General features: G+C 33.9%; 1 protein-coding gene across 5 annotated transcripts in view; it reads left to right on the top strand.

Moving 5' to 3' along the window:
- LOC664242 (hypothetical protein) overlaps nt 1–24,843 on the top strand; it is a 49,603-nt gene that overhangs the window by 2,254 nt on the left and 22,506 nt on the right. For 4 of the 5 annotated variants that reach the window (XM_015982150.2, XM_008197665.3, XM_008197664.3 and 1 more), the window contains exons 2-3: nt 857–968; nt 24,639–24,842. In XM_015982150.2, the coding sequence (XP_015837636.1) occupies nt 24,711–24,842 (132 nt within the window). In that variant the 5' untranslated portion in view covers nt 857–968; nt 24,639–24,710. Of the gene's footprint in view, nt 1–856; nt 969–14,060; nt 14,066–24,638; nt 24,843 lie in introns of those variants that run through there. The other variant, XM_064355446.1, reaches the window with a different exon arrangement.

The following is a 24,843-nucleotide window of genomic DNA, read 5'->3' as shown; positions in this document are numbered from 1 at the left end:
GCTTTGATTTCGTCCGCAGTATTTTTTCAGCTAATTAACTTTTCATATATTTCTACGAGTTCCCAACCTGGTTCAATTATTATTGAAACAATTAGTACCGTTTGCGAGAATATAATAAGTGGAAACTGTTCGTGCCAAGTAATTGGACTGAAAGTTCAAAGCTTGTCTAATTCGAAGCAATTATTAGAGTTTCAGTTTATTATTTTGTTCTGCTAGAGCTTGCCGATCCGGAAGATAAATCTGCCATTCCAGATAAACCTGTAATAATTGCGGCGAATATTTGTGAGCGATTCGTTTGTAATATTTGCCCATAAAATGTATTCAATGAATTTATATGACCACATTCGGTAAATGCTTTGAAATCGAAACGGATTTTGCACACGAACTAGCCGGCAATTCCCCTTTTAATTAATTCCTTTTTGATATTCTATCAAACTTTAATCCAAACTCATCCATTCACAATAATTCTATCCTCAGGGGTTATTAAATTTCTCGTGTCCCTGTCACATGCTGACCCTTGTTCCAGCCTCCAATCGATAAAATATGATGTATTGTAATATCTGCTCGCAAAGCTCGTCCTAATCTTGTTAAACTTCTTGTATTGCGCTCTCCATCCGTGTTCTAACGCCTGCTCAAACCCCACAACTGTACGTACAATTAATTCGATGGCTCGCGCCGTTTATCAATTTTAAGGATAAAAGCTTGGGCTGGCCTTTTTCGCTGGAAGATTAGCCGAAAGTATATCAATTACCGGACAAATCCTTTAAGGTTTTCCTTTATTTTAGTTGGATTTTTGCTGGAATTCGATTGCGGGATAGTGGAGACGGTTCACTTATATATTTTTTTGGTTTTGCAGCGGTGATGGAGAGAGCTCTATAACGGAGGGGCTGAGAACCGCCCTCGCCCGACTGCGACAGAGATCAACTCCCCCTGGTAGCCAGACGTCCCCATTGCACCAACCTTCTAATGTAAGTGTCTTTTTAACCGTTCACAGCTCTCCAAATTGCCATTTTCCGAATACTTTCACACGGAAACGATGCAACGGGGCAGAAAAGTGCACTACAATACTGATATTTTCAAGCAATTCGGTTTTGGTCCTTGTGGTGCAAGTGGAGTTGTTTACAATGGCTAACAAAGTGTGCATTTGTGACTTTATTGTTTCAAAAAAGTAAGCAATTTTGCAAGGTTTCTCAAAATGTAGATTATGTTCGTTATTAAGGGTAAATATATTACCAGTTAACAACATTTATTAAATAGTTATTTATTGTACACGATAGCAATTGAAATTGGTTAATTTTTTTTTGAATTATTGGAATTTAAATTTGCTATTGGAGTTATAAACATTTATTTTGTTTACAAGCGGTATTTGAAACGAAACAATAAACTGCATCATCTCCCTGAAAAGTGTTTTATTTTTACTGAAACAATCGCATTTTAGATTGGAAAGGTGTAACTTCTGATAAAACAATACATTATTCACTTGTGCAACCGTTCCGTTAAAATTGCAATACTCGACTCCACTTCTGGCTGCTTTACAGAAACAGAAAAATATGAAAGACTGATACTTTTCAGCACCCTTTTCCCTTTGTATGTTTTATTTACGAAATGACGAACTTTAAAAGAACACCCACACCAAGCTGAATAAATGATAATCATATTTATGGCACTGTAAGTCTCCAACGGGAAATTTGTTATGGCTACTTGAGAAATTAAATGTTAATTTTTAAAACTCGGGCTTAAGGACAATAAAACATTGCCTATTTATTTTTCTATTAAAAAAGTGCGTACTACTTTTCTGATAACTATTTAGGTAAGTTCTTGTACTTTTATTTTGGTATTAACTTTGTAACTAGCGAAATGTAGGTGTGATGCATAAAGGAGTAATTACGAGGTAGCTGAGATACTATTACACAATACAATTACATTATTCCAATTAGCAGTGGTACGTTAGGATCTTGTTTCCCTACAATAAAACTGAACTCTTCCTTACCACAATTTTTTTCCAGAAAATGTAATTATCTTTGATAAAATTAAGGCTAACATTTTTAGTGTTATTTACGTAGAAAGATTTTTCGTACATATCCGTATCAAGCCGTTTCTTTGCGTGATTCTCGGAAATAAATTTTGCTTGTATACACATATAGCACTATGAAAAGGAAGCAAGAAATTAAACGAAATTAAACCCTTCAAGTTAATTTTTTGGAAGGAAACTAGAGTGTATTTTTGAAATTAATTTTAAACTAAAACTTGTCCTTGCGTCCACTTTACATATTTTTCAAATAATTATAATAAATAATGATCCACCACGCTATACATTTTAAACAACTGGCGTAATTTTGTATTTATTACAGCTCCCCGTAACTTTTCAAAAATTTGCATAAATAGTCTGAAACTCTCATCACAAGTAATAAATATACATGTAAGTTCGAAATCTGCATTACGAAACGTTGAATTTACGCATTTCTGCTTGCAAATTTGTGGAACACGGATTAGCTGCGAATTAATGAGGATTTTTATAGCACATTTGAGCGAATCTGTTCGAGCAATGAAGAATCATGTTTTGTTTGCGCATTGAATAATGCATCAAAGTTAGCTATAACTATAACTAGTTAAGTCTGAAGTTGAGCGCCAATATTCGGGTAAATTCTGTTATTGGCACCAAATGTTCAAAGTTTCGCAGGTTTGAAACATTTATGAGGTATACCTCAAATTTAATTTAGGTGCCTCGTATGTGCATTTTAAGAGGATGGCTTCTAAATCGTTAGAATTTAATACAACTCCTCGCGTTTCAAGATTGAATTAGGTATGCACTTTACAGCCTTTTGATCTGTAACGAGTAAAGCGGAGAGGCTCCAATGGGTTTCTTTTAAGGCATCGATGAAGTGGAGACAATTAGGTAACTTTATGAGCCACAAATTAAAAAGGTTATTCAAAAAAGCTAAAACGTGAAACAGTTTATTACATTTTGTTTGCGTCAGCTCACCCCATTCCATAAAAAAGTTTTTTATAAATGGTGTTTTGAAGAATGGAATTCAAATAAAAGCTTTTAATTACGAGTAGAACTGGATTATTTTTTATTAGAGAAAATCTGGTGGCTACACAAAAGTGTTTAATTAAAAAATGATTACATTTTGGTAAAATACATATTTGAAAAGGGATTTTTCGAAGTTTTAGAAGTTTACTACAACAAGAATTAATTTACATATGTACCAGCAAGGTCAATTGTTGTAGTATCGATAGAAGATCAATATTTCTCGTAAATGTAGTTTTTATTCTAATCTCATTTATTCAATGTACCTACTTAATTAATAATGATAATAAATTGCCACTTTCAACTGTAATTTTAAAGTAATAAATAACCAAGAAAATTAGAGGAAAATTGCCAATTCGTAGTTATTTTAAGAATCATATATACATTTAAATTCATACTTTTTAACAATTTTATTTCGTATTTTCAAGTCAACACTAATTTTTTCATTCATGATTTGTTTTGAGTTGAGTAGCAAAAATAGAAAAACTGACAGTACACTAATTTATGAATTTACTAAATATAACCGTATCCACACCTAATTATACGTTTACTGAAAAAGTAAACGTATTTTTAGTCATTGTTTGAGTTATTCCGACAATGACTCCAATTTCATTTAAAACACTAAAATCAATTCCAAATCTCTTCATAGATGAATGAACCATTCATTGAACTATTGATTTGAAACGACTGCAGGTATGTTTTGAAAAAGTGTAGAAAAATCTAAATTAAGTTAAAATAAACAAAAACAGTACTTGTTTAAATAACAACTAAAAATATGAATCTGAGGCAAAAATATTTGGCACAGCCTAAGTTCATAACCTTTTAAACAGCTATTTTTTATTCTAACTACAGCAAAATACCATATAAAATAAAGAAATTAATCTATACACAAACATTTGTCGTATTTTCTTAATTTTCTAATTATTCATTCTAATTATGTTCTTTTGGCTGAAATGACAAAAAATAGAGCTATGAAGAACATTGTCATGTTCTTTCATTGGGTCACTTGGAATAATACAAAAATTGATCGTTGGAAATTATGGTAGATAAAAGTGTGATAAAATAAATTACGCTTGTTAAATAATTCAATAAAATAAACAGGATTAGAGTCCGAATATAGCGTTTATTTATTAATTATTATTTTCGAATTTCGAAGGTTAAAGTCATTTTGTTGTTTTGTTTTCTGTAACAATTTACACAACACATAAAATCTAAATAATATTTCCTTATCGTTAAAATGTTGGGAGTTGAAAATTCATGTTTCTTACAAACTGCATTTTTGACAAAAAAGAGCTTCACTTTTCATTCCTTGCATCTGTGGCACTTTATCACAATTCAGTGCAAAAACCGAAAGAGCTCCAGAAATTAAATGGGTGCGAAAGAATGAGAGAACCGCTTACCTGCCACAAACAATCCATCACTTCGCTCCGCAATTGAATCAAACGCATCCCTATTTAAATGAACTTGACTGTACAGTGTCAGATATTAATTTCAGAAACACGACCACGATTAGTTGCAAAATTTAGCTGCAATGACGTCGTCTCTAGTTTCGTTTGATTCGTGATTAATTACATTTTCGTCGAAAATGTAGCGTGATGGCCAGGTTTCCGTTTAGATTTTTGCCATTAATCCATTATCGACTGCGTTAAAGATTTAGGTCAACTAGGTGCTCGCCCAAAAACAATTACAAAATTGAATTTAATGCGGGATTTCCAACAATAAACCGCATTCGAAACTAATTTCCAAACGGCTTAATTGGTCGCGGCCCAATCGCTTTTATTAAATATTTGGGGAAAAAGGGTAAGCCGAGTGTAGTCTTTTAGCTGATTTAATCCGAGGGAAAGTGCGGTGGAATTTTCTTCGCGCTCGCACGAACCCCTTCCGGCACTCCGCCATAACCGCATTGAGGGAAAGCATTTGTTTTTATTTTAGAATAAAACTCTCCTGGTGTTTGCTTTAGAAAGTTATTTACATCTTTTTGGCTGTATTAGGAACTGAAAACATTTTCATTAGTGGCGTTCGGGATATTTCGTCTCTAAGGTATCGAGTCATCCTAATTGCAGAGTATATCCCTGTTAGAAGTTTTTCGATAAGTTTAATTGATATCGCTCTCCCGGGAAAACGGATTTCGAGAGGAAGATATTAAAGTATTGTAGAATCATGTAAAAGTTGCGCGTTATGTGCCAGCAAACCAGAATGAAATTTCTAACTCGCGGCGTTTTCTCTTACAATCCTGTATAGACTGATTTAGTTTGCCAAAGCGGTTCGCATTTATCTCAAACGCTAGTTACAAAAGCTACTTTTGTTACTGTAACACAGATATGTAACAATATTATGCGAACTGACATCAAATGAACAATTCGTTATTCAATTTATTTGGCTGAACCGATAAATTAGTTTCAAAGTTCGAAACTTTGCCAGAAGGACCAAGAAAAAATCTTTCTTTGTGCATCCATTTACACACAATTAAGGGCACTGTTTGACTTTTGTCAATTCACATGTAGAATTCAAGTGTTTAAAAACCGCAATGCATAGTTGTTGAAAAAATAAGCGAGAAATGATGAAACTCTACGCCTACACATGTAGCATTTTCAAATCACAAATTTTTATTTTAATGAAACTTTCTGTAAAATTAGATTAATCCTAGGGACTGACCTAAGAACCGCAAGGGAAATTACCCTTGAACCAACTTGGGTATAATTCGTTTAGAGATCGGCTTTTGCTTGCATTGATTCGACGGATTGTATAATTTGTGTTTTATTTATGACGAATTCATGTGCTTATTTTTATAAAAATCAATTTTCAAAACCAGAAATACGAGAATTTGTTAATCTGCACACTTCTACGGCCAAATTTTCTCCTGTGTTAATAAGGCCGCTTTGTGCACTGGTGCGTAAATGCCAACTTTTCCCAACAAGAGCAAAAAGTATCGCACAGGGTTGGTGGCGTTAATAATGAAATGATAATTATGAAATTTTTACAAAAAATTTGCTTTTGCTGACATTGCAAATAATAAATGTTCAAGTATCTTCAGCAGCGCAATTTCACAATTTTTTTCAAACAAAATTCTCATAAAATCTCTCGCTTGAAAAATTAATAAAATTCCGGCTACCTTTTGCAGGAACTTCTCCCACCTTGTTTTAACGTGCAACGATAAGAAGTTTGTCCTTCTTAAAGATTTCATAAAACCTATGCCACACAAAGAGCAAGAATGTTTCTGTTTACAAAGTATTCGCCCACAGATTAAATTTTAGACTAAAGTGGCGAAGACGGGAATTTATATAAATTTATATAAATTTGCCCCAGATATGATCCAATCTTTCTTGATATTAAACGTATCCGCATGGCTTTGTGCCATTTGAGTAATGCAGATATTTGTTGTGACAGAAGTTAATCAAAGAGCGTTGCTATTTCTGGCATTTTTCACAAAACACTCTAATCTTCTTTAATTAAAAGCTCCACATGTAACGCACAATATCACGAAAACATTTGTTCTCCAATTACTCTGGGAATAATAGGTGCAAACAGTCTTAAACAAATTTCGCTTATTATTCCAGCACTTCTATCCAAGATAGTGTGCTATCTTGAGCTGATTGAAGCTTTGTAAGCACCGCGAATTGTTGAAATACACTGTCTCTATTTCGCGTAATTTTGGAGCTTATAGTTAATCGAAAAATTAAAATCACTGTGAAGCATGCCGTAGCAATTTCAACGCTACATGCTACAATGTCATAATACCGTAATTGAATTGTGCGCTTTAGCGCCTATGTGAACCGGTGACAACATTTATTCCGTTAATTAAATATTCTTGGAACTGGAGCATGATTGTATCACCACTTTTGACATTTAATGGTTCAAAAACTTAGGTGATGTGGAGTAGGTGCGATGTTATCCGTAAGGAAAAGGGAGTTTTAAATTTTAAAATGCGAGTGAATCGTTCGACAACAAAGCTTAAAATTCTCATTTGCATACACATCGTAACATGTAAAGTAGATTGGGGTAAATCTTTTCCAGCCCTGATAGAATTTGAAAATCGGCTGCTTTAATGAAAATTTGAATTGCACATTTTTCTGAGAATTGAACATGTCAGGTCGTGTCCCCATCATATTCTTTTACCAACCATGTCACGTGGAAAAATCAATCGAGGTAATAATTAATTTAGTAACAGAGACATGTGAGGTTTGTCGTCTTGACATTGTACCCCCCATTGACCGAGAATTACCTACTACCTCCAACTTGAAGGTAGTTACAACTTACTTTGAAATTAATTAGCAAAGTGTAATTGAATCTGCCCAAGACAGCGTATTGATAGTACGTAACAAAAGAAAAGTAAATGTTTGCTCACATTAAACTTGATCTGCTTTTTTAAGTTCTCCATATTGAGCAAGTTTTTCAGCCGTCTAGGAAGTTGTCTAAAGCAGTTTCCTCACCTAAGTGAATCAATTATTAAAATTTTTTATCCAATCATACCTGGACGTACTATAGCTATAAATATTTATCTGGCAGTCAAATGCGACTAATAAAATCCAAAAAGTTTCAACTTTACGATATTTTCTTGTCGTAAGACGTGAGCAGTTTAATCAATGTTCTCGATACGTTTTAACGCACTTAAGGAACTTAACGGAGCCATTCACATTCCGAAGCCTTTCTTTACTAACGAAATTACCAAACTTAAAACGCGTATTTATCGATTAACAATTCCAAGCAACAGACTATCATGACTTCAACGTTTAAATTCACATTTTGAGTTTTTTGGTATTCTTGACAAGAAGCCCGGAAGTTTAAAAACTGTCTTTCAGCGACCCATTTGGCGAGCTTTTTTCGTTAATTTTCTAATGGAATAAATCGATTTTTCGCTTTAGCACTAATTATTAGTTTAGCTGTTTTCTAGCTTTGACATCTGTGATGCATTAAGTTCCCAATTAACCTTAATTTATTTAAAATAGATATTTATTTTTGCTTCCTGCTTTGTTTTTAGGTGAAGCATTTTAAAATAGATAACGGTATTTTTCACGTAAGAATCCAATATATACAACTGGTATTGGAGATTGATTCCAACTGAGGACATTGTCAAATTCCTTTCCACGATTTTCCCTCTTTTATATTCAAAAGCAATCTGACTCCCTCCGAAATTATTCCGAAAGTGCGCCGAATTCTTTATCTTTAAATCTTCAACGCAGTGCGTAAGGAGCATTCTCTTTTGAATACATCTCTGGCTTTTAATATAAAATATACAGTTCGCGCCTACCTCTCGCGTTTCGAAAACTACAGTCTCCTGTTTAATCCTAATCCTTCTTATCATTCGAGTTTGTTTTCTTTAGAATTTAAACCGCTATTCCAACGTCACGTCACCAGTGTCGTTCTGGGGCCAACCTCTAAAATGATAAACCTTCCCCAACTAGTAATAAAACCCTTTTCAGAGTTACTTAATTGCCGAAAATTATTGCGCACACGAACTTCGTAAATTTTAGAATATCCTTTAGCGCTATGCTTTCGAGCGCATACCGTAAATAATTAATGAATGTACAAGGGGAGCAGTTATCCTGACGGATTTTCGAAATATTTAATAACGACTTGATTCAACAAAAGCGTTAACTGAGATTCTTTGAAATCCAAACCTGATTCAATTAGTTATTAGCGACTGGCAAATATTTATGAAAATCTTGGTTAAGTGGGTTACTGGGTTCCGCAAGTCCTTCGTTTGACATTTAAGTTTGTCGGCTCCATGGAAAATATTAAAACTTCAGATAACAAGTTTAACGTTTATAATGAATGTCTTGGAATAATGGGGTTATTCTGTGATATACAGACGTCAATAGAATAAGCGCACTTCAGCTTTACAGATATTTAATTTGTGCATGAAGCGTGAAAATGAACAGGAGAGATTTGAATGCTTTTGTAAAACTATTATAAATTTATTAGCGAGCGTTCCGATTAAACAATCTGCAAGCAATTATTTCGTGACATTGAATTTCACTCATTTAAATGGTTATTTGAACGACGCAGTTATTTCCCGACAAAAATGTACGACTCCAGACAGGAATTTTATTGTCTAGGGGTGGAAATAAATATACATACGACACCCACCTCTTGTACTTTAATGTCAAGACATCTCTCTTTTCAAGTGTTTATTTCAGTGAATCGAAAACAAATTGATGAAATAGTTATTTCTAGAACTGAAGACTACAAACTCAAAAACAATTAATTACTTACTGATTCAATTAAGATATCAGAAGAGCAGTTTTTTTATTTAACCTCATAACAGCTATTGATCGATTGATGTTATTCCTCTGAATAGGACATATAATACCCACTTCTTTCAGGCCCTGTCTGAACTTTTCCGTCATTTCATTTGTTTCGTAGATCCTCACTTTGTCTTTGATTTTGTCACCTCTCAAGCTATTTCCTCTTCCGTTTCAGTTTCAGGTTTTTCCAATAGTTTTTGGAAGTAATTAATAACGTGATAGAGATTTAACTGACGCTGACAGCTGTGCAGATTTTATAGCCCGGAAATCGATCCACTTGAAAATGCATAATTTCTGTCAAATTATATCACACGCACAAGCCACAAGTTTGTAAATTGTGGGGTTTAATTAATGCAGGTGAAGCGAGATTTTTGGATATATTTTCACAAGCGCCGCCATTACCACACCGTCTCTATTTTCGCCATTGTTCATCATTACGGTATTTACTCTAGCTGACCTCTTAAACCTCTCCCATTAATTTACTCTGTGCTCTCCCACGTCATTTTAATGTCCATTCCCATACTCCCACTGAAACTCCACTCAGCTAAAAATCCTTACTTCGGTCGACACACTTATTCTGCTTCAAAGTTGTCATTCATTTTTTTTCAGTCTGAAAACTCTGTTAGATCCTAAGTAATCCATTTGTGGTAGTCCGCTTTATTTCCAGCCGTCGGCAAAGTGGCGCTAATTTTGTTACCAACTCGTATAGAGAGCTATTCTTTAATTAATAATATTAATTACACTTGCGAGAATCTTTCGGCTTTGAGTGTATTATCTACGACGAATTTATGATTATCACCAAACCGGATTACAAACTTCGGATTTATTTAATGAAGTTTATTAAATATTACAGAGTTAGTTTGACGTTTTAGCAGCAAGCTTTAATGGTGTTTTGTAATTTAGTTGAGCGAGAAAAAGCACATCTGCAACAATTTTTCAGACAATACGGTTATTTATTGCTTTCTGTTCGGTTCACCGAATCACGATGATAAATAGAAACCCATTCTAAGATTACAATAAATTCGATAGCGAATCGCAACATAAATATTCTCCATTAAATTATTGCATAAAAGCTACTAACAAAGTACTCCATTCATTAGAAACGTTTTGGGAGCTTATCGCAGTTATTCATTGATTTTCCTTTTCAATTCCGAGTAGTTTCAGTTCAGCTTTGCCTCAAACTTGAATAATGCTGAAACGGAAAGCAGTTCCAATTTCTAAACTGAATTTTCTGCTCAGAAGTTCAGCATTAAAAGTAAATTTTCAGTAGTTGACTTAATTTAAAAGTTTTACAGACATTTTTCGTTTTCAATCCATCGATCAAACTCATATTAAACATAAATGTAAATTGTTGATAAACAGTTTAAAACGTTTTAGTCTGAAAATTGTATGGCTATTGTTTAATGACTATTTATTATAAACTATAATGGGTATTTAGGTTCATTCCAGGTGTAATAGGTTATAAACATGCAAATGCAAATAAATTGCACGAAAAATTAACTGTTTATGTAGAAATACCTAATTAATTCCACAATTTATTTGAATTTGTAACAAATATGCGTATGTTTACTAGTTTGTAATTATTAATTAATGACGAAACGATTATTTATATTTTTATTCAACGCATTGTTTGCCTTATCATGACCAGGAAAAGAACAAAACAGTGCAAAAGTACTAATAGTACAACAAACTTAGATTGATTTGAGTTTTCAAGGCAAACTGTAAATGGCAGCTAAATAAACGTTAAAAGCAAGAATCCTTACTCATTCATTAAATATCAGCCTTTTAGAAGGTTATTGCAGTGATTCGTTAATTTGGTCTAAAAGCTACTAAGCTTTCGTCGAAACCAAGCCTAACCAACACTGAAATTTATCTCAATACAACCTTTCTTAATTATAGTATCAATCAAGAGCTAAATGATTCAGTATAAAGACTTGGCTGTGCGGATCTTTGAATAAATAAAAAGATCCGCTCTTATTAAACGGCTTTCAGTGGCTGAAGTTCAAAATAACCAGAATCCTTTGAAACACACTCCTTTGTTCAAATAAACAAAACGGCAGCTAGTTGTAAATTGGAAAGGTCGGACTTAGATTCATGGACGACCTGAACTTTGTGCCATTACCATCAATTTGATTATAGTTAATAGAATGCCATTACCTGATGAGAAATAAGATCAAGGTTCAGTATGTGGCTGAAGTCCGGTCCCGACTACAAACGCTTTTTGCAGTTGAAAGCAATCTAAATTGTCAGTAGGACGAGGTAAAGTAAACTGAGCTAAAAGTATTTAAATTGGGTAACATACACGTAATGAGGTAAGTTCGATGTGAAATTTGCAAATTGTCAAGTTTTTGAAACGCTGATGAGGTCAAGTGTGATGAATTTAGCTGTAAAACGCGTCTGATGAAAAATTGCCCCATTTATTTACAACACATGTATGAATAATATAATACAATTGGGACCCGAAACAATAACTAATTGTGCTCACTTAATACTCTGAAAATTACGTGTGTATTCAACACCGATTATTTAATTTGTCCGAAACGGGATTAATTAATGAAACTACAACTCAGAGTTATGCTTTGGCGAAATTTATATCGTTTTGGGTATTTTTTGAATGCTCGTTCGCATTGTTAATTTTCAAAGGGATTTGAATTTCGGGTTCTAGGTCAAGTTTATTTTTCTCAGTAAACACCGTTCAAACGAATTTTATTACGTCTTTCGGATTACTCAAAGCTCTGTGTCTATATTGTTTTGTTTGCGAAGTTGACAGATTTTATCGAATTAATATGCCTGAATAAAAGTATTATGTAAATGAGGTATATTTTATTATTACAGTATGTTATTAATATGAACAGAATGTTCTCTTCAAACAGTATTAAACGCACTATACAGTCTGAAGTGTTTGATATTGTGCACAACATTGAATTTGCGTCAGCAAAGCAACGATAAGCAAACCGACACATTTATTTATGTGAACACTATTTGCATCCAAAATGTGTTATCTTTTAACAAGGCAGTATTTTCAGATTCTAATATATTTACAACAAAATTAACACTTTGCTTTACTCCCACATTTGGTGTTTCCTTATTTTAGTTATACCTAGTAATTACAGACGTATTTTCTTAAAACATTTGTGAGTATAGCTTAGTCAAAGCCTTAAGTACTTACTTTTAATTAGGTAACCGACCAAAAACTAATAACACACTGAGCACACTGTAGTTGTAAATAAAATAACTTTTTTATGGTAAATGTAGCGATTAGAAAGCAGATAATGTAATTTTATATTGTTTATACTATGATAAAATATTTATAAAGGTATGTGAAACTTCAAAATTATTTTTAATTAAAAAATTCGCATTTCAATGCAGTTTAAACAAAGCAAATGCTGTAATAGTGTTGCTTTGTGTACGCTTAACAAATAAAGATAAATTTAATTTAAAAGTTGAAAATTAATTTTTTCGGCAAACTATATGTAGTATTTCGACCAGTAAATAAGCAAATGCAGCTAATTGACGTCAGTAAACTATTTGCTCAAAATTTTCCACGAAATGTTTGACGTTCTGTAGTTTTCGTTTTTACATTAATTTTAATTTTAAAAATAATCAAATTTTTATAACTTCGAGTAACAAAATACCATTTCATTTTGATGTCCGTATTTTGTATAAAATAACGAACGTAAAATTCTTCATACCCTTTTCAATTGCGCAGCTTATACCGTTTTGTTAATACAACATCTAGAGGTGATTTAGGTGATGTCATAAAAACAATTCAGAAGTTCTCACTAAATTCTGCACAAAGGGGATAATTAACAACAAGCCAAAATGATTTTGCAAAGGGCAACCCTTGTTTATTTCGGATTTGAACGCGTTAATTTTTATGTTGACATAATTAGTACGAGTACAATCGGATTTTCCCCTTTTCTAAACATGATGTTTCACACCCACAGCTCATTTGTTGCGAAACTTTGCGACTTTACTTGTTCCCTCCGAATGTAACTTTAATTGGACAAGCTGCATATTTTCAGAGAATTTTTGGCGAAAAATGTAGTAACAAATGAACACATAAAGATTTTTGAAGCGCGTTTTAGATTTTTGAAGTATAGTTTTTGCACACAGGAACAAACGCGAATAAAATATTTTTAGAATAATTGCACGTTAACTATTATTTACTAACAGCTCGGCTGTATTTTAGGAAAATAGCACACCGAAATAGCGTTTTGCAGATGTTGAGTAAAATATACAAGTGTCTGAAAATCTGCAATACGACTTATTTTATTGCGACAATAAATACAAGAAATCGATTAGAATGATTTAGAAGTTCCTCTGTATTTAATTTGTGAAAATGGGACAATACATAATGGTGGGTAAAAATAACAAATTTTGACAAATAGAATTGGATTGAAGAGCAATAAAATTGTCCAGTTTGAAATATTTCAGTGAATCCTTGCTCGGAGTTGGGGTGATAAATATCAGAGCATTTTTTACATGATGTCGATTGTCGCGGAAAGCTGAAAAGTTTTCGTTTCAAAGACGGGATACCGTCGCCTCTGGACACGCAAATGCTCTTTCTGATTTAGCTTCGATAGAAAATACCAGTAAATAAGCAAGCAATTAGTAATTTCAGTGCGGTAACGTGAGAAATTACTAAGTAGATTTTCCAATCCCGCTGAAAAAGTGAATCATGATAGTCTAGACGCAACAAGAAAAAGAGAAGCGTAAATCATATTCTAAATTTAAGATGTGAACTCCCCAGTGTTCATGAAAATTCACGTTGTGGGAACCTTCTAATGCGTTGGATAATCGTCAGGATCGATCAGCCTTGACTGCAATGTAATTTCGGTTGTCGATAAAAAAATGTTGATGTGAAGTAGCAATAAACCTAATTTTCTTTTCAACTCCGAAAAAATTCACTAAAAATATCTCGTTTCTCCAAACTTATTGTGTTGGAGCTACCGAGAATTTGGCAGGTGTTGAATTATCGGGTCAATGTCGATTTAGAGAGAATGTTTATGTAACACGATTTGATTCCACCTATTTCAAAAGAAAAGAGGTGTTTACTTGGGTTTATTTTGCTTGTGGAAGCTGCAAATAATAGAAGGGGTTCTCTGTAAAAGCGCAATAACATTTCATTTTCCTGAAAGATGCAGCATAATTGGGTAATCGTGAAAAATCCCGGGTCAAACCAGGTTAAATTGTCAAATGCACTCTGTCTATTTATACCCAGAATATCTAATTCTGTTATGTTGTGTCATGCAACCTGCTGCTGGTATTTATAAAATCGGAGTGTTTGCCGATGACTTACACAAAGAGATCTCCACTAGATCTGTCTGATTAATGCCCTGTTCTTGGTCGCGGATTCAAAGAGCTGTAACAAGTGAATTTACATTTCTTTGTACCGGACCAGTGAGTTATAACCCCTTCCATGGAAACTTTCAAACTTGGGCCTAATCTGTGTTAATTGTTCGGAGGAACAATGGACGTAAAACCGCTGGAAAAGTTGAAAAGGTTATTAAAAAAGTTTGGAAATTTAAGTCACAAATCGAAACGACTTCTTTTATGAAGATATTTTCGGACGTGTCGGCGTGATTCAACACACGTTCAATAAACCTGCTTTCGCGATTCTAATTAAAAGCGCCGTTTCGCACTCTGCGGGGTACTTTATTACTGGAAAAAAGAAATTTGACTTTAATTACACCTGAATCCGGTTCTGTTTTCCTCCTTCAACCATCCGTTTCAATTTAGTTGTATGACTAGGTCTGCACTTCAGGGAAATCGTGAGGAGAACAATAATTGGGCAATGTTTGTTTTCCCGAAAGGTGGAGTTCCACTAGTAAATAAAATAGTGCGGTTTCGCCTTTATTTATTTTGAATAAATTTAGTTAAGTGTGGCAAAGGCTTCCGAAAGCTGATCGAGATGATACATCACAACGTCGATTCCGCGAAACGAAGTGTCTGTGCTGTTCTCTAGCGTAAAAATAAACGATGGTCTATATTTCTTTTAAAATTGTACAACGCCAAGCTTGACAAGCGAAAGGTGTGAAAAGCGAAAACGTGCAACATGACAGTTCGAAAATATAATTTTGCACGTAATGAGCTGTTCGACGAATTCTGTTTTTTTGAAAATTCATGCACGTCAATAGAACACTTTTCGTTAAACTCGGTTACCTAATTTCATTTTATTTACACTGACTTTACGGTGGTTTAAATACGAAACTCACAAATAAACTTTGCTTTTGTTGCCGACGTTTCCTTATTGTTTGGGCGGAGGCTCTGGCAAACTTTTTCGGCCAAGCTGCTCCGATGTAAAGAAGGAAATACAATATTTGTCACGTAACTTTGTAATCCTAAAATAGACATTTTATAAAAAATAAATTCTCAACCGTAACTCCGAATGTTATGAAATGGAAAAGGTTGAAGGGGATACAAGTTTTCACGAAGTTGTCGAAAATCATTTGCTTGCCTAAATTTTTAATAAACTTAGTTCAAAATTGAAAGCTTTAACTCACCTTTTCCCTCCTGCAGCTAAGATTGATTATCCACCTATTTGTTGAGTACACTTGCTGTACTATTTTTCAAGTATTATCAAGAAATAACAATATGACAAAATCAAAATCTATAAAGTTTCATTAATATAATTAATTAATAAAAATGAGGCTTTTACAAGCTTAATGCTATCACTTCCAAATTTATTTAAATAGCATTACCGTTTTATTTCAATAACTTTTAAATTTAGTAAACAAAAGCGTATGGCATGGACACATTAAATAACTCAATAATTTTGGATAATGATGTTCAAAGAACAAAATTAATAATCAAAGTTCAATACATCGCACTGGATTTTTTATCAAAGTTCTGATCCGGGTTTAAGCGTTGGATAAAATAATTAAAAAAACAGGTTTTATTGTGCATCAACACTGCAAATAATCTAGAAAAATGGTTTTCAAAGAGAAAAAACCAAATTGGTAATATTTTTAACTCCGTGCCATTTGAAATTTTACGACTGCGACTAGCAATCCTTTAGAATCCCACTTAGCCAAATCCGTTTTTAGGTTGACCCAATGAGATGAATAAATATTGACAAAACTTTAGCATTATTATGGAAAGTGGAACGAATTCACGAGTTAATAATTTTCTGCGAACAAATATATCTTTTAATATGTGATTTATGAGAGAAAAATAGGACGAAATTCGTTTTCAAGTCGTGCTATTTCCGCGTCCGTATTATGGGGAAATAATATTTTATCCGAGTTGAGAATCGTCTGGGAAAATTGATTAAAGCCAAAAATCCTTGCAAAATGCATATTAATTATAGCCCGTCAGTCACACATGGCGTCGCAGATTGTTTATTTCTTATTTCGGAGGTGAATGATCTACGGCCATTGTCTCCAGACGGTTTTTTGACTTGCAAATGTTTCTCTCTGAATTAGTGTCTCCTCTGGCTGAATAAAACAAAAATGATGGGAAATACGAGTGCATTTTAAACAACGATAAAGGAGACAGTAACGAGTTTCAAATTATAAGTGATGGGTGCTCCATTGCATAGGAAAATAGTTTCTAATTTAGTGGATTAATCTTACAACAAAGACGAAACCCAGAAAAATGGCTTTCAACAAAACCGTAAAAAGGTAGAGACATTTAAAAGGTAAATAAGAGCTGAGTAAGGAAAATAAAATATGGTTTAAAGTTACAAAAAACGACTTTAAGCATGATCTACGTCCTGGATCTCCCAAATTTATCGTCTAGGAGAAAGCTTCTCTTGTTTGGTAATTTTCGCCAATAAATCGAGCACAAAGAATAGACTTTGTTGAGTGGTTAATGAGGTATTGATCTCAAGAAAATTCCCCTAAATAAATAATCCGGGTATTTATAGAACAACTGTATTGCGGACAAATAGATCGTGCACATAAGCAGCGCGATTTCTCTTTTTGCTCTTCGAGTGTCTAATGGCTTCAGGAAGCTTCCACATTAGTAACACCCAATGCATATTATTTACACGCCCCTGATTGATTTACCTTCACCCTAGGTAAACGCAAATTAAACTTTGCAACCAACTTAAAGTTCTGCTTCATCCTAATTGTTTGCAAAGTTATACCTACTTCTCACACTTCTGCTAACTTTTGAATTCATTAAAATTGCAAGAACGGTCTTCCACCTTTCGGAGGGAAGCTACTGGGTATGTTATGGAAACATGTGTAAATAAATTTTTTTGTTCCTGGATCTGCGAAGATAAACACTGATATCGCCAGACTGTTACAGCGTACCTGCTTTTGATGGAGTTTTTATTAATTCATAGACTTTTAATTAATGAACAGACAAGAGCAGAGTTTGTGTGGAGCCTCAGGATGGGCACGGGTCGCTGTATGAGTATTTATGTTCAATTTATTGATTGCATGTGTTAAAAATGTGATGAATACAAAAAGCAGGCACTTTGTTTAGTTTATTAACAGAGTTTAAAACCTTTGTTCATCGAACCACGAAAATCCCCGCGCTCACTAATTGTTTGTCAGTTTACAGACGGCTGCGCATGTGCTACCTTGTCAAACATAATACTCGCCTGAGCGCTTTCATCGCTAAAACGGATTATGTACATATGTCCTGCTGCGTTCAGGAATACATTAAGGAAGTGCTTCCTGATCCCATATTCTTTATCTTTTTGAACGCATGATATACTGCAAAGTTCGCTCCGGAAGATTATTCCGTCTGCTGGCAAACAAGCTTGTTCATAATCAATTAAAGGAGTAGCCTTAGTCCTGTGTTTATACGCCCAACTATAATTTGTCATAACAAAATTTAGTGGTAGACATAACGTTTCTAGACAGTTTCTCGTTAATGAGGAAAGCACAACTGCGACAAAGTTTCCGGTGTCCCAGTTCATACCCGACTGTTAACAAATAAATAGTGGCTTGATTGTTTCAACTTGTTAGTTTGCTCACAAAGGACCGATAAATGTTTATAGCCAAGCAGAAACTACTCCGAAAGAAACAACAGCTCTGATTGTTCCGATTCCCTGCATAACGAGCTCCTCGCAGGAAACACCAGAGGAACTGCACTCAAAAACCGTATATTTTATGCTGGTGTAAAGCACAAGTGTGATAACGCCACAAATATTATGCAAATTCCCAAAACACAAACGTTTTTAGTGTCTTCTTGATACATTGTATAAAAGCGGTAAAACGTGCCATAAATTTTCAGACAGTTTAAAGGCCACAAAATCCACCTCAGAAGTCACTTATTGGTTGTAATACTTTTATTGAGTTACGGTAGTTCAGAAACTAAAATTGATTATGTTATTTAAGTGTCGACTTGCTCTCCGTTAATTAATTGAAATGCAGGGAGTGCTAAAGATTCGACGAGGGATGCAATAAAGTAAAGTGAAGACGTGATTTAAAAGCAATTAGTGAGAAGGTGGAGTGGAGCATCTTATCATGATAGCAGCCCTAAATCACATTATTTGTCACATTCTTTACTTTTTCTGGATAAAAAGCTCCCGCCCCTTGAATATTTTACTTATTAGAAACAGTTATTTGTCGTCATTAGGGTGGACATATCGACCTGTTATTTTGTTCCCATTGTGCTCTAATGATAATATTACGACCAAACACCAATTATGTTAAACCATACACCATGCCTGATACAAATTTCGAGGTTTCATCACGCTGTGTGTCTCAATGTAAATGTCGTATAAACATAAAAGTGTTATTGAAAGCAATAAATGAAACGGGGTTTTAGGATTTTAGCAAAAGTGTAATATGAGAAAAGGATCACAAATTCTCGCTTCCGTAAACTCTTCGCGGTTACTTTGAAAAGCTTTCAACCGCATATATTTCTGCAATAAAAGATCGGAATAGACACTTGAAATAAATGGGTTGTAAGAAGGCGGTAGGTGTTTCCCGGATTTTAATTAAATGTGCAAACGCAACATCGAGTTCGCCGAATTTAAAACTTTGATTAGAAGATAACGTAATGCAATTTCAGGAGGCTGAAATAGAAATTCCTATCTGATCATAATTTTGAGTTACACTGTTTGGAGTAGTGCTTTTGTCAGCATCCCAATTGGTCAGTAAGATTTACTAGTTGCCAACTCGTTCTGGTATTTGTGCCAATTGTGCGGTTAAATATCGATTTTCAAATGCAAATTAACATTTGGTAGAAATCAAATAAAAGTGGAGAGATTAATAATTGAGGTCCCCACAGCACAGTCCTATTTGCAGTTCTAAAAAAAATTAACAAAAATGAAATTAACATAACATGGTTTGTTAATCAGGCATTCAAAAGCACAAAAGCATTGTTTTGTAATCAATGCAAAAATTCATTATACTGATTGAAAAACACGAATTTGCAGTTGAAAGTGTAAATAGATTTGCTAAATTTAAAAAAAACAATCACAAAAATCCGTTTTTTAAATTTACACCGAGTTTTAAAAACAAGTAAATAGGGTATGTGCCACTTCTCGCATTTTTTCTCAGAAATTGTATAAATAAAAAATGTTGCAATTTGTGTCAATAGTTGATAATATTTACACAAGTAAGATAAAACTGACACTAGGTTGAGCATTGTGGTATGGTTTCTTGGAACGACAGTGAATTTGTGGTAGTTGGCATATTTTTGCTTTATTTTTGGTTCCGTGTATTTGTTTGCAGTTTGTTTTATCAGACTTACCTCATTTCCAACAAGTGGCGCTTACCGAAACAGCTTTTTTGTATTTTTGGCTACAATTCAAGTGAATATGATCACACTATGCTTTTCCTGAAAGTGCTTACTACGTATTGTCATACTGCAGGTGTTAATTTAACGATTAATTTGGTTTCACACTCTTGGAACATGTTCACAGATTTATGCGCAGTACAATTTTCTGGTTAAAAATATTGTAATACATAATCGTTGTTTATTAAACCTTAAACAGTTGTTTATTGGATAATCAGAATCACGCAAATGTTGATTTATACAGGTACAGGTCTATCTGACGTAAATGACATAACTTTGGTAATCATAGGCATTAGTACCAATACATTAGATTCGATGTACACAATTTATGGATATGTAGTAAAGCAGGAAAGTTATCAAAAAGTGTTAATAGATGTTTTTAATAAGCATTAAAACTAGGGTATTAAAAACACATCAACACCAAAAGAAGTTGTCATCATCACCGAATAGATCAGTCGTGGTTATTATTTTGCCAAACATAATTGCCATTTGAATGTGTTGTCATGAAAAAATATTGTTCCCATAAACAATCTTTATTGCGTTGAATAAAACCAGCATTTAACATTGATTTTTATCAGCGAAAATTGGAACATTTCTAAAATTTATGGACACAATAAAGTTTTGAAGTATGCACCTAACTTTTTTACCTAACTGGTTTTTATTAGGGTTTGAAGATTTATTTAAAATTTAAGTAATAAATTGATAGGGATCTTAATTAAGTTAGGAAGTGATTGGCCAAGTAACTTTTAAAGCTTTTATAGGCGTTTGGAGCTTTATATTATTAAAAAGGGTATTATCTCTATCTTTATGTAAACAAAGCTTACCTAAATAACGTGCTTATCAGTTTGCTGGTGAATAAATGAGCATAGAACAGAAACATTGCTCGTTTATTCAGGGTATTACTGTCAGTATTTTCATTGTGTAGACGGCTAACATTGTCAGCCTATTATCCCTATTTCGCTCGCTATATTTGTAACATAAATAACCCGTAAACAATAAAAATGAAATAATGAAAGTAATTTATCATTTCATTAAACCGATCCGTAGCCAAAAAGTGGTCCGCTCATTAGGGTTTGGATTCCAAAAGATTCTTAATTAAGTGTTAGTGACATTTCCAGTTTTCTGATGCAATTCGGTGTAAAGTTGTAATGGCAGTGTTTATATGCAGTTTGAACTAAAACCCAACTTTGATCACATCGTACTCGAGAACTTTACACATAGGAAAAGTTCTTTAGCTTTTTAATTGAAGTAGTTTCTTCCATAATAAAAATCATGTCAGTTGGTTTGGAGGTTTCAAAGTTCCGAACAAGTGTCTTGTTCAAACAAGTTTACGACCGCGAAATAATTTTTGGCTCGTTTGCTGGAAAGTCTAGGGAAACAAACAAGTGCGTTCAAATTTTCGGCGAAATTTTAATCACATTCCGCCGGCGGGTATGCAGAAATGTTGTTGCATTAAACATTTTACAAATATCGCCGAACTGTGAAAATTACACCAATTTGTCGAGGACACTGCAATGCAGTTTCAGTTTTGCTGTAAAAATGGAAACGGGTTTTAGAGCTTTTGAACCGAATCGATTCTTCCCAATTAAAAATTTAATTTTTCAGGGCAAAAATAGCAGTTTATGCACGGTTTGAGAGCCCTAAAAGTGACTATTAATTTATCGTTGTTTACAAAATATTTGTGTTTACCGGTTGAAACGTCGAAGTAAATATTTTTCGTCCTTTTAAAAGACTAATCAAACTTTTGCTTATTTCGTGTAGATCATTTATAAGGAATTAAATGAAAGTCATCTCGAATTTAATTGGACTTTTTAATTATTTCTTTCATTTACCTGGAGAGCTGAAACAGCATACGTCAAAATTTTATGAGTAAATTAGCAAAGCGAAGCGGAAAATTGCGAGGAACTTTTAACTAAGGTATCTAAATGGATCAATTTAAATCGATGAGCCACTCTTTGCTGACTTAAATATTTCAGTGGGGTCAGATAATTGAATTCTAAGTTTGCGGACCTCGACTAAACACCGTTTCGGTCTGACTGAATTAGTTCATTTGAATGCAGATCACGATGCTTCTGCTGTGTATGCCCGAACTCCATCGATTTGCTTTAAATTTTATAATGGAATGGAAAATTTCTTTTGTCCCAATGTATCCAAAGATTCCCCAATACCAATAACTCAGTAACAACACATCTTTCACACCTCCTGCCACAAAACAGCTCAATAATGCGACAAAATTATAAGCCCTCTTAAACAAACTTTAATTACTTTATCGTCAGTATCACGGTAAAAGTTCCAAACTTTTAATATCAATGGAACCGGCGCACTTCAGCCGACATCTATTTCATGTTGAAGGTTTCAGCAGGAATTAAAACCACAACAATAGTACGTTGTCCCATGTGAAACTTACGGACTAGTGTCGTTGAAACAAAATACGTTTGAAATGAGATAGTTTCGCCAAAACCTGAAGGTCGTACAAGCATGAAGAACGAAATAAAATGACATTATGAAATATCTGTGGCATGGAGAACTGTTGAGCTGAAATAATCGCTTTAAACTCAGAAAGCTTTACGAAATTTTGCGATTTATTGTAACGAAACAGGAAATTTTATCGAGTCGAGGGCTACTCGAACTTTCGTCCCTGCTATTAACATGTAATTCGTATTAATTTGGACGCAAGCTTGCTCCAAATGAATCGCTTTAATAGGGACTTTTCCGTCGTCGTTTTCGCCACTTGAATAAATCGTAACCACTGTATTATTTTTTATATCTGATATTTCCCGCTCAGCGCTCCAAAACCTGCTTATTCTACTGAAAATTCTGCAAAGCACTAAATTAAATACATTCGGAAATTCACTGAATTTAAAAGAAAGCTAATTAAATCAAGGTGTGTATCGCGGATTGCTTTGCATGGTCAGCAAAAATAGAGGCGGATTTATTACAAACAAAAGTATATTTATGTAGCCGGGGTTTAAATTAATAAGTTTCACTGAATTTTATCTGTCGTAAGTCGCTATAAATATGTTCCTTCTCTGAAATATCTACACGTCTCTTGGAATGCAAAGTCCACAACTTTTTTTTAACAACAGTTTTAAGAATAAAAAAATCAATAAAATTATTGATTAATTGACTAGTATTGATTAATGATTATTAGCTGTTTTGATTTAAACATTTTCTTGTCTGTACGTAACGTATACTAGATGGGATGCAGATAAGAATTTAGTCGAGCTTGAAAAGCTCGGGCGGATGTAGACGAGGATATTAAGAGAGGAAGAAAGATTTTTAAAGAAAGCTCAACAAAAATGGATTTAGGTGGAAGCTCATTGCGAGGATAAATTACAAAGTTGATACAAACAGTAACAAAGACGGTAACAAATAAATGAGAAAAAAATTAAAGAAATTTGAAATTTTATTTTAAAAAAAGACGTGCAACAACAGTCATTTTAATTTGTTTGCATTTTGTTGTATTTTTATTTAAAACGTTATAAATAATCTCACTTTTCGATATTTTGTAACAACCGGTGAATGTTTTTCAGTTGGGAAAGTTCATCGATCAGTTTAATGTGGAGTAAAAAGTAAAACAGTGTAAAATTATAATTAAAAGTTTGTGAAAATCAGAGAAACATTTAAATTAAAATTCGCTTCACTCTTTGAAGTATTTTAGGTTAATAAGTTAATTTATAGAAATTTAAAAGTCCGAAACATGAAATGTAATCTTTCTTTGGAAGTAATTTTGTTAGCTGTGAGACCGAGTTGCTTTGGATTTTTATTGCATTTCTCAAATATCTCAGCTTGCATTTTTAACCCATACCTACATTCTGGTATTGGAAGGAAGGGTTTAAGAATTTATGTGTGTCTTTACGATGTGCGATTTAACACGATTTCAGAAGTAAAAAAGCATCCTTAAATATCAACCACTGCTATCAAAGACCTGGCGTGAATCCAAAGCTCCCCATGTGGTGTCGAATTGTATCTAAATAAACGAGAAATGAGTTGATGTAAAAATAATGCCTGTCACTCAAACTGTGGTATATTTAAACAGTGACAGTCATTACTTAGCATTTCAAAGACAACACCGCATTTTCGATGCTTTTACCCTTTTTGTTGCAAGAAAACGAATTGACTATTTGAAGAGTAGAATTGCTTACAGCTTGTTAAATTTAATTACTTTGTACGAACACCGGAGTCAAAGAAGCGTGTAAAGAAAATTGGCCAATTATCAAAGAGCAAGGAAAACTAAACTTTACATTATGTTTATGATGCAATTAGCAGGTCCTATCCGACTCAAGACATATTCCGGGTTCCCGATATAAAAAACTGAATTATTCTGTTATTCAAATAAGACGACGTATAACTCGGGGAGCATCAGCGTAAATTTTGTTTGGGTGGAAGTTTGCAGGAATCCATTGAAGCGTTTAAAGTAATAATTCCAGACCGAAACTGAAAGACTCTCTCTATGGAAGGAGATACCGACCCGCCTCGCAATAAAATTGCAAAATCTTGAGCGATATTCTGCCGTATCTTTGCGAGCAATAGGAATATGTTAACGGGATTGACTTTACTTTATTCGGACTTAGCTTCTCTGTATGTCACATAAATATGTATCTGCCTCCGAACTGGCTTGCGATATAAATTTTACATATGCTAGTTTTTACTTCCAGTGCATAGCCTCCGAGAGCTGCTCCTCAGGCAGCACGAACAACAGCCACTGCCCTTCTAGCCCGCGCCCTAAAATGACCGTCAATTCGCAGTCGGGCCCCAGATCTCCCCGACCTCCCGACGACCTCATTAGCACTGCCACCTCTGCCCTCCGACGCCTTCACTTCAAAACCGGAAGAAACGCCACCAAAAACTCCACCAAGCAGG

The sequence above is a fragment of the Tribolium castaneum genome, chromosome 3, assembly GCF_031307605.1.
Source record: "Tribolium castaneum strain GA2 chromosome 3, icTriCast1.1, whole genome shotgun sequence".
NCBI classification, from domain to species: Eukaryota; Metazoa; Arthropoda; class Insecta; order Coleoptera; family Tenebrionidae; genus Tribolium; species Tribolium castaneum.
This window is presented reverse-complemented; position numbering and strand designations above follow the sequence as displayed.